Source organism: Eumetopias jubatus, unplaced genomic scaffold, assembly GCF_037043125.1.
Source record: "Eumetopias jubatus isolate StellerSeaLion01/CBP00866 unplaced genomic scaffold, mEumJub1_p1.0 scaffold_10, whole genome shotgun sequence".
NCBI classification, from domain to species: domain Eukaryota; kingdom Metazoa; phylum Chordata; class Mammalia; order Carnivora; family Otariidae; genus Eumetopias; species Eumetopias jubatus.
The window spans coordinates 33294253-33304831 of NW_028274816.1; the positions used below are offsets into that span (position 1 = coordinate 33294253).

Genomic DNA, 10579 nt, shown 5'->3' on the forward strand with positions numbered 1-10579 from the left:
GCTCTTAAAAAGCACTTCCAAATAAATTCATGGATCATTAGTCTCTTTGTTTCTGAGCTGTCCAAAGTTAGTTTTTAAAGTAAGCTCTGGGCCCAACGTGGAGCTCGAACTCACAAACCTGAGATCAAGAGTCTCATGTTCTACCAACTGAGCCAGCCAGGGGCCCACCAGGGTTAGTTTTTAAATAATAGAATGAGGAAAGCTTCATTTCTTTAGTCAGTATAATGTATAGGATTCTTGCTTGGGTGACACTAGATGCGTACATAACACTGAGTGCCATGTTTTAACTCCTTTGTAACTCAGTCTTCAAAACAACCTTCTGAGTCCATGTGCTCTTTTTATTCCTCTTTTAAACCAAAACATGGAGAGGTGAAGTAATGTGCTCAGAGACACACAGGTAGCAAGTGGCAGAGCTGGCACTCTGGCCCCAGAGGTCACCTTTTCAGACACCACACTACATTGCGTTAAAGTTACAGGCTTTCCTGTAAGTATCTATAGGAAGAAAATAACATATAGCTGAAGTGTATTTCTCAGAAGAGCAGATGTTTCCAAGTATGTTATATTTGCGTATTGTGGAAACTGTTGCCAGATGAGCAATCTGTATTAGATTGGAGACCGTTTATTGTTTTTAAGTAATCTCTTGTCTTTCCTGTCTTTGTTCCCTATTTTTAGGTTAAAACTTTCCTGGAAAAATGCCATATCTTATTTTCTGTGTTTCTAATGAAAAACAAAACTGTTTGAAGAAAAGCAAAGAAATTGCCATAAGTTCTATCACGTCATAGTGACAACTTGATAATACATACAGAATGACAGGCAGCTCTGTTTCTGTTCTGGTGTCCCTGCTCTTCTCATACCACCATCCTCCCAGTTATCCGTACTCAAAAAAGCTCATCTTTGATTCTCTCTCATGCTTCACATCTCATCAGTTGCCAAGTCTCGTCTGCTTTTTTAGATTCTGGAATATTTCCCACATCACCCACCTTCGTTTCTCTGCTTCTGCCCTCCAGTGTTCGCTTTCTCATGTGTACAATGGCATCAGCCTTCTAACCAGTTTTCCTGGGCATTTGGCCTGTTTGTGGTTTTGAAAGATTAACCTGACTTTGGTCATTCCATTCTCCTCCTGGAAATTCTTGGTCTTTCCCCTTTGCTTACCAAACAGAGATAATAGTATGTAGCCTCCTGCTGGGGTTCTCCATTGTCTGATGTTAAGAGAAATGTTCAGTCTTTTCTAGTCTCTTCCTTCCCATGTCTTGCACTTCAGCTCCCTTCTTAACTCATCCTATGTTTGACTGCCTCCATGCACGTGCTCAGCCCAGATGCCACCCTTTTGTTTCTCTAGAACAGTCATGGTGACTGTTGAAGTCAGGATCTGCCAATTTCATCTTTTGATCTATAATTGAGCAGACACACTTGACAACAGGGAATCCCCATGTTTGTTCTCTGATCCGCAGGGTGGGGGCCATTATGGTAGGAAAGGCTGCATGGAAGTCTCTGTAACTTTCCTACCAAGACAGAAAACTGGAAGCAGTTCTACATCCTTGAGGAATTTACGGAAATTAGTGCCACCATCAAAAACTTGAAAATGCAAGAGTGGAGCTGCCTTTCATATCCCCACTTAATTCACTTAGAAAAAGTAGAAAAGTCAGATGGATTTTGGAAAATAACTGTATGCTTTCATAAACGTAATTCGGTGGTTACTTACCCTGATGATCACACATTTAGTCCCAGATGTGGTGTCTTTCTGCAAATGTTGTATCTTCATGCAACACGGACTCTGGCCTTGGTGTGCGGCTATTAACCCAGCTAATGCTTTTTCTTCGTACCAGTTTGCAGGGCACCAGAAGCAGTTTGCTTTTGCCCAGCAGGGCCAACAGGACCCTGCACTGTCTGGCCTCAGCACTGTGTCAGTTCTGCTGTCTCCATATGTCACTCCAGGGAGATCTTGATCACCTTGGTGTTCCATGAAAACATCCTACCAGTCCACCCCATTGACATTATGTGTGTTTGGATCATTGGTTAGGAGGTAACAGGTACTACAGATGCCTTTGTAAGACATGGAGCGCTGAACCGCATTCCTGACCAAATCTGTTTCGTCACAGTCCAGTCAAGAGACAGAAACCACACCAGTAATCTGAACAGGGAAAATGTAATTCACATAGTTATTTGACTGGTGAAAGAGAGCTCTGATGAGTGCAGAAATAGCTACTGTAGGAAGCGTGGTTACTACTACCTTTAGGGCTGAGGGAAGTATCCTAAGGAGGAGCAAACTGGGGAGAGAACTCCCCACCCTGCAAGGTATGGTGTGGCCACTGCATGCAGGACGCTGCCTGTTGGGTGGCAGACCTTGCTGAGGGCAGGCGCCTCTGGGTCTCCTGCTCACTGCAGGCCGCAGCCCATGGGAGGAGGGAGAAAGGCACACCAGCCCCAGGAAGGAAGCCCTTTGCACTATCCAGCCTTGAGGTCCCTCCAGCGCCCTCTACTGGCCAAGCCTACCACTGCATTTATTTTTTTCAAGGCTGGTTCATTTTCTCCACTGTTTTGTGTTTCATTGGTTTCTGCTCTTGTCTATATTATTTCCTTCTTTTTACCTTCTTTGGGTTTATTCTGCTCTTCCTTTCCCAGCTTCTTCAGGTAGAATTTTAGATTTTTTTCATTTCTTTACTGAAATCTCCATCTTTTCATCATAAGCATGTTCTCTTTTGAACATAGTTCTAGTAGCCACGTTCAGGTCCCCACCTGATAGATAATCCCAGCATTCGGTCGGTCATTTTGGAGTTGGCATCTGTGCATGGTTTGTTCCCCTGAGAACGGGTTCTCATTTTTCTGGCTTTTTTTTGTTGTTGAGTAATTCTGGGTTGCATCCCAAACATCGTGACTGTCACGTTGTCAGGGCCCTGAAGTCTCTTCCCGTGCTTCAGAGTGTTGCACTGAGAGTTCTGGCAGGCTGTGTACCTGGTTCGACTCCTGGCAGGCTGTCAATGCCTGCAGTGCACGGCAGCTCAAACCTCCCTCTGGTTCTGTAAGCCAGCCTCAGTTACGAGCACTCGTGGTTTCCGGGTCAGTCGAAGACTTGAGACAAGTGCATGCACATAAAATTAGGCCTCCTTCTCTACCTCCCGTCTTTCTGAGACTTCCATACACCCTGGAGATTCTGGTTGGCTCAAGACACTCTGCCCTGATTCCAGTGGCCGCGAAGACGGCAGGTCTTCTCTAGGGGTCTCAGCCACCTGGAGCTGGGGTGTCACGCTGCCTTCGGCCAAAGCTATCAAAGATCCAGAAACTCCCTCCACGTGGGTAGCTTGTTCAACTTTCCCTTTCTCAAATCTGCCTGCTTTTGCTCAGTCTCCAGAGCCCTCAGGCAATTATCTCTTGTATCTCATCCAGAGTTTGTAGCTGTTGGCCACAGGAGGATTGGATTGTTAAGGGCTTCTTTCTCCCCCCTGGAAGCAGAAACCTCACTGAAGCTCCCTCTGTCTTTCCTTCTCCTCTGCAGTTGATTGTCCCCCCACCCCCCCAGTCTCTCCTTGCCTGTCCTTCCCTCCTACTCTGCTCTTGCTGAAGCTCACTGCTACAAGCCAGGCTATATTCTAAAGTCTCCGTTGCAAGGGACATTGCTAATTCTAAGTTAGCAGAAGACACATCCCTGTACCCTCAAGTCCTAATAAGCCCATGTTTGAAAACACTGTAACTAAAGGCATACTATTGCTTCTTCTGTTACAAACAGGATTGCTCCTTAGTGATGCCTGCCAGGTACAGGGCGCTATGTGAAGTATTTTACGCTGGCCACTTCATTTCATCCCTGCAAGTCATTGGATGTTAGTGGTGGTGTTTGGTCTCCCCACTTTACAGATGATGGTTAGCTAAATTGTCCAAGGTCAACGAGGTGATAGGTGGCAGAGAAAGAAGGCAAAACCATATGCCTTTTATACCTGTTTTAAAAGCAGCAGCTAAATACATGCTGCAATTCAGTTTTTATGTTTAATTTCATTTGAAGCCTCAGCGTTATATGAAATAGATTACCTAGGATTATTTTTCTGAAACCCAGGAACTCTGAGTCATTGATCTGCTTTGGACCAAATTTGGTAGATCATCTACATAGCCCGATTTCTTGAGCTTTGTTTAATTATTCCAGGGAGGAATAATGTGAGATTCTCAACTCTACAAAATTATGCCAAAATATTATTGTATTCTGATAGGCTTTTCAGTAAACAGTCTAGTCATAGATGCTCATTTAGAAGTGGCAGTTACCCTCGTTAGCATACACATGGCCCCATTATGGATTTGTCCAGAAGAGTTGTGTGCCTCTCCACTGGGGTTGGGCCTAGGTGTGGGGTTCAGCAGCAAATGAGACCTGGGGATGCTCATCGGCTTCGTTTGATTCAGAACCTGGGAAGAATTTAAATGTCAAGGTTTACATATTTAGGTTTAGCCCTGAAGACATAAAATGTGAATAAACCAGTTATTATAGTTTGACGTTTTCAAACATTTTCTTTCAAAGGCCCGTTCAGGTCCCTATTTTTACTTTTCAGTGAGAGCTCTTGGATGTTTTCTTCCCCTATTTCTTAGAGACATTTTGACACCAAGGGCCAAACTATTCCCCACTTGCAGCAAACTGCTGGATACCGGTCAACATTCAGATGGAAGAGGAATCAAATGTTGAGTACAGGTATTCGACTATGGCAGCCGTCCATTAGCCGTGCCTGTGAGTCGTTATGTGATCTTGGACAGATCATTTTGCTTAGAATTCAAAATATGGAAGCTGCTACTTTGTAACAATCTGGGAAGAGTTCTTTGAAATAAAAGTGCTGTTCTTAGTCAAAGAGTTCCACATTTGTATTTAACATTCGGATGCACTAGATCTAAGCCACTGGCTTCTTGGGCACTTCATGGCAGAGTTAGAGACACAGGAATAACATCCACACGCCGTCTGTTCCAGTAAGGAGTGTAGGCCTGGACGTTGGTAGTTCTGACGGGTTTAGATCCATTCCCAAAGTCTGACTGAGGGCTGCTATACCCCAGCTATGTTGTTAGCTACCCAAAGGAAATTGTTTGGTCCAGTTACCTTAAGTAAACGTTCTTATATAGCAGAATCTACAGTTGTTGTGGTTGTTGTTTTTTAAACAAAAACAAAAACCACTTTAATTTTGAAATAATGTTATACTTAAAACTTGCAAAAATAAAGTCCCCATTAAGCCATTCACCCAGCTTTTCTTCATGTCACCATCTTAACGTAACCATTGTACAGCTATCAAAACCAAGGTATTTATGTTGGTACAATATTATTAAGTAAACTATAGTCTTTATTCGAATTTCACCAGCTCATCTGATAATCTCTCCTTTCCCTTTGCTCTGGGATGCCATGCAGGATCCGACCACACACCGAGTTGTGTTTCTTTAGTCTTTTTTGACCTGTGATGGTTCGTTGGTCTTCCGCTGCCTTTCATGACCATGTTATTCTTGAAGATGATTGGTCCGTGTTTTTATAGGGTGTCTCTTCATTTGGCTTTGTCTGATGATTTCTCATGATTAGGCTGAGGTTAGGCATTTTTGGCAGGAACACCACGGCGGTGATGCCCCCCCCCACTTCGAGGAGGACATGCTGTCTCCATGTCTTATTATTGATGATGCTAACCTTGATTACCTCGTTAAGGTGGGATCTGTTGGGTTTCTCCACTGTAAAGTTGCTATTCTTTCCTTTTAATTAACAAATATTTTGGAAGAGATAATTGAGAATATGCAAATACACCATTTCTTCTCAAACTTTCGCCATTGATTAAGCTTCCGTCGGTGGACCCGCCTGCAGTCACTAGAACTGTGGTGGTCTCCTAATGCTCATCTTTCTCTTTCTCTCGTTCCGTCTACATTTGTTAACTGGAACTCTCTAAAGAGGAGACCTGTCCCTTCTCCCTATTTTTTTTTTTTAACATATTCTGTTACTTGTATCAGTATGGACTCACGGATATTTATTTTATTCTCTGAGTTAGAAATCCAGTACTATCATTATTTATTTTGCTGCTCACTTCTTCCAGCTTTGACCATCAGGAACACCTTCCTATTAGCACTGGGTCCTGTGGACACGCCCCACCCTTCTTTAAGCACTTCCTGTCTGGCAGCACAAGACGCTCCAGACTCATCTGATATTTTCTCTCTCGGCTGGGGAATCGGCCACCTCTTCGTGGAGCCCTGGATCCTTTTTGTGTTTATTAAATTGATTTTCAACAGAAGTGCCAAGGCAATTTAGTGAGGAAAGAAACATCTTTTCAGCAAATGATGCTGGAGCAACTAGATATCTGTATGGAAGAAAAGTGAACTTCTACCTCATACCATACCCAAAATTCAACTTGAAATATATTGTAAGACCTGAGTGTAAAAGCCAAAACTATGAAATCTCCAGAAAAAAGCATAGGGAGGAAAACCTTTGCAGCCTTGGAATAGGCAGGGATTTCCTAGAAGGACACAGAAAGCATGAACTATTTAAAAAACAAAACAAAAAAAACTGGAATTCGTCAAAATTAAGAACTGTTCTTCAGAAGGCTCCATTAAGAAAATGAAAAGATAATCGACAAGCTGGGGAAAATATTCATGATATATGTATCTAACAAAGGACTTGTATCCCCAGAATACAAAGAATCTTACAATTCAGTAGGAAGACAAAAAACCCAATTTAAAAAATGAGCGACTCTTTGAGTAGATGTTTCACAAAAGAAGATGGGTAAAATGGCCAGTGAGCGCACACGGAGATAGCCAGCATGCTTCTTCTCAGGGAAGCCCCCACCACTAACATGGCTACAGTCGGAAAGACCGACAGGAGTGAGGGCAGGTGGTAATGCTGAGCGGTTGGAATTCCCGGATGTTGCTAATTGCAGTGCAGAATGGCACAACACTTTGGAAAACAGTGCGGCATTTACTTACCGAGTGGAATATATCTTAAACCATACAGCCAGTCAATTCCGTGACATAATATTCACAAAGAAGATTTGCACTCCAGTGTCCACAACAGTTTTATTCACCATAGCCACACACTGGCAATTACCCAGATGAACGTGAGCAGGTGAATGGGTAAACCAATTCTGGTCTCTCCATACAATGGAATACCACTTAAAAAGAAACGAATAATCGATGCAAGCAACAGTGTAATGAATCTCAGGAACATTGTGCTGAGCAAAAGAAGCAGATTGAAAAGTGCATGCTCTTTACGTTTCAATGTAGGTGACATTCTAGAACAGGCAAAACTAGTATCCGTAGTGACAGGAAGGAATTCAGCGGTTACCCGGCAATGGGGATGTGGGTTGAGCTGAACTGGCGCAGTGCCTGGTACAGTTGGCTCACCGAATTGTGCTGTCTCCCTAGACCTTGTCGTCCTCTTGACTTCCTTGGTTTTGCCCATGTGTTCACTTTCAGGTGGATCTATCTTAACGACCAGAACTTATGCATCCCCGCCAGTTCCTCTTTTGTTTATGGAGCTGTACCCATAGGAGCCAGTATTTATGTTATCGGAGATCTTGATACAGGTAAGAACGTTGTGGTGATTCAGCTGGATCTGTTTCCTGGTGACTCCAAGGCATGTTGTGTCACCTGTGCTGCTTCTCGCGGTCTAGGTACCAATTACGACTACGTGCGTGAGTTTAAAAGAAGCACAGGAACCTGGCACCACACGAAACCACTCCTTCCGTCTGACCTTCGCCGCACCGGGTGTGCAGCCTTACGCATTGCAAACTGCAAGCTTTTCCGCCTGCAGCTCCAGCAGGGCTTATTCCGTATCCGTGTTCATTCACCTTGAAGAGGAGGCAGAGCAGAAGCAGAGCTCCTGACCAAGCACACCATAACACGGCTTTCTGTGAGGGGAACAGAGGTGGCAGCCGAAAATTGCTCTGTGTGCCCGGCTTTGTATGGTAACTCTGGTGGTCTTACTGTAATGCTTAGAAGCCTGAGCTCCAGCTCTTGTTTGGGAGAACCTGTAACTGTTGAAAGGGAGGAATCCGTTCCTCCAGGGAGATGTGTCTGCAGACAGACGGAGGCTAGTCCATGTCAAAGGGGGAAGGGAGGTGGGAATCGGTATCATGTAAAATATTGAAGTTAAAATCTTAAGGTGCATCTTCCCTGAAGGGAATGCATGTCTGAGTGACTGCTGTGTTCAAGTACCTGGCTTTGGTCAACAAACAAAAATCCGTATATGCAAATCCACATATCCAGACATACCAAGATTGCTTTTCTGCTACACTTGGAAGGAAATATCATGCCCAACCCTGCCCGACAAATAAGGTTTGTGCCGAACATGTTAGATTGGACTGTATGCCAGTTAGTGTCCATTTGCTACTAGTACTGTGTCTGAAGAATCTTTTTTAAACTATATTATCATGAATTGAAACTAAGATAAAATTTCTCTTTTATGACATTCTATCTTAGTCATCTAAAGGTTCAATAAATCCCTGAGTCGGGTTGCAGCCCTCGTGTGAGTTGAAGGGAAGTTGCTAACTTCTGTGTTGATTCAGATACATCATGCCATGATTTCTGGGGTTGTGAAGGCTCTCATGCGGTGCCATTCCTCCTTGCAAATAATCAGAACCATTTTATAAACACGAGGTTATGAAGCAGAGTAGATTTTCTAGAAGACCTACGTCAGACAAATCATAAAGGTCTGCCATGACTACAAAAACTGTCCAGACAAAATATTATATAGGGATCAAAAATTTCCTTCTGTCCGAAAGCACACAAAGTCTTGTTTACTACCATTAAGGATTGAAAACTTGTCTTAGAACGCGCACCTGCGTTAAGGATCTAGTCTTTGTAGCAGAATTTTCTCAATGCCGTTCACTAGCAAGAGTTTTAGACAAATTAAGTTATAAGTAAAGTTTGGCTGGTAGAATAAACTACCTCAACTTAATTTCATTCTGTTCATAGTAGAGCAAATTCACTTCTTCCTCCACCTTCCACCCCTCTCCCACACTCCCATGTCACCCCACGCTACCCCACTTCCTGTTGGGGGTAAAAGTTTGTCATTAGTAGCACTTATCGTGTGAGATACTTTGTTTTCCATTCAAATTATGCCACCTTAATGTGCAATCAGGGACTTCACAGTGCTTGATGATGTCATAATTTGAATTTTATGCAATATCAGATTTCTAATCAATTTAATACAGAGCTCTTCATTTCTAATTGTTTTCTACAGCTTTTTTTTTTTTCCCCCTCTTGGTAAATGGCTGTAAGAAGCAGTATTTTGTCTTAATGATTAATAAATGTATAAATGTATCCTTTGGTTATAAATTTGAGAATAGGAGTTTCTTGTGGAAACTTCCTAGATGGAATGCTTTATGCTGTTAACAATATGCCTATGAAACATCGCTTATGTTTCCCCACCCATGAACAGAAGAAAGGGTAACCCCCTATCTACAGTTTTTATTCCTATACCTATTAGGAGTCAGTGCAATGCTATAAAAGCTGCTGGAAGAAGCCTTGCCTGTGGGGGTTCTAAAGAACATTGTGTGTGGCAGAAGATCCTGGTAAAAGAAGGCGGGTGGTGTTTATCTTCTGTATCAGAGGCACTGGGCCAGATTTGCCACACATTCACGTATACAGCAAAGCTGACCTTTTTTCCTGTGTATTGTGTGTACCAGTCAGCTATAGTCTGCACACTTTCCCAGTGATGCCTGGGCTACCTTTTTATCAAAGCAAGCCACGTGGCCACTGCAGAAAAAGCAAACTTCTTTTTCCAATTAGATATTCATTTTTTAGGGGAAACAAATAGCTGAAAAAGTGAATTTTCTTTGGTAACATGCCCTGTACCGAACAGAACCTTGGCCTTCAGAAGTTGCAGCTGAGGTACATTAAAGTAGTGACTGATGCCCTATGAAAGCCATGACACTCAGCAACTCTCTCTTTAATTTCTGAAGTTTAAAATTCTTCCCAGTCTACGCCAGGCCTCTCCAAGGAGACAATTCATTGTTTAGGAGTGAATGGTTCCCTATTGCAATATTTTCAGTGCCTGCATGACTTGGTAAATTCATTTTATAAAAACACTTATTTTTTTAGTTTTTTTATTCAGTTCATTGACACGGTAGCTACAGAAATTAGGTAATATTTTTTAAAATAAATTTGCCACATAATATGGGATGCTATAACCAACAGAAGCTGCTAAGTGCCAAGCTGTTATTTTCCTATATATAATATATATATATTAAAATATTATGTCAAAGTGTAGGAATATATTTAATTTTATTATGTTCCAAAATTAATTTTTTTTTGTAAATGACACTTCAGTATTGTGAAATAAATTTTAACTCATGCAGGTTTGTTTTAACATTCCGCTTATGCTTGAAACATCTTTTCTTGATAAATTTTTAATACTTCTTTTTCATAAGGCACTTTTACCAGGCGTAGGTTGGAATTCGCAGTTGAGGGTAGATCTTAAAATTTTAAATAAAATACCTTTGGGGGAAGTGCAATGTATTTTCATTATCCCACCAACAGAAGGAAAGTTGTCTCAGGTTAGTCAGTGAATATTTAAAGGATCTCTCCTAGGCTACAGTCTAAAGTAGGCTTGTTTGTTTGTTTGTTTGTTTAATGCATCCAAATAGAGAGT

At 42.2% G+C, this 10579-nt stretch overlaps 1 protein-coding gene across 1 annotated transcript in view; it reads left to right on the forward strand.

Annotated features, from left to right (window-relative positions):
- The window catches only part of GAN (gigaxonin), a 48793-nt gene extending 39636 nt beyond the window's left edge, over positions 1 to 9157 (forward strand). Inside the window, exons 10-11 of the mRNA XM_028090771.2 lie at positions 7402 to 7511; positions 7599 to 9157. Coding sequence (XP_027946572.1) covers positions 7402 to 7511; positions 7599 to 7780 — 292 coding nt within the window. The 3' untranslated portion in view covers positions 7781 to 9157. The remainder of the gene's footprint in view (positions 1 to 7401; positions 7512 to 7598) is intronic.
- The last annotated feature ends 1422 nt before the right edge of the window (positions 9158 to 10579 follow it).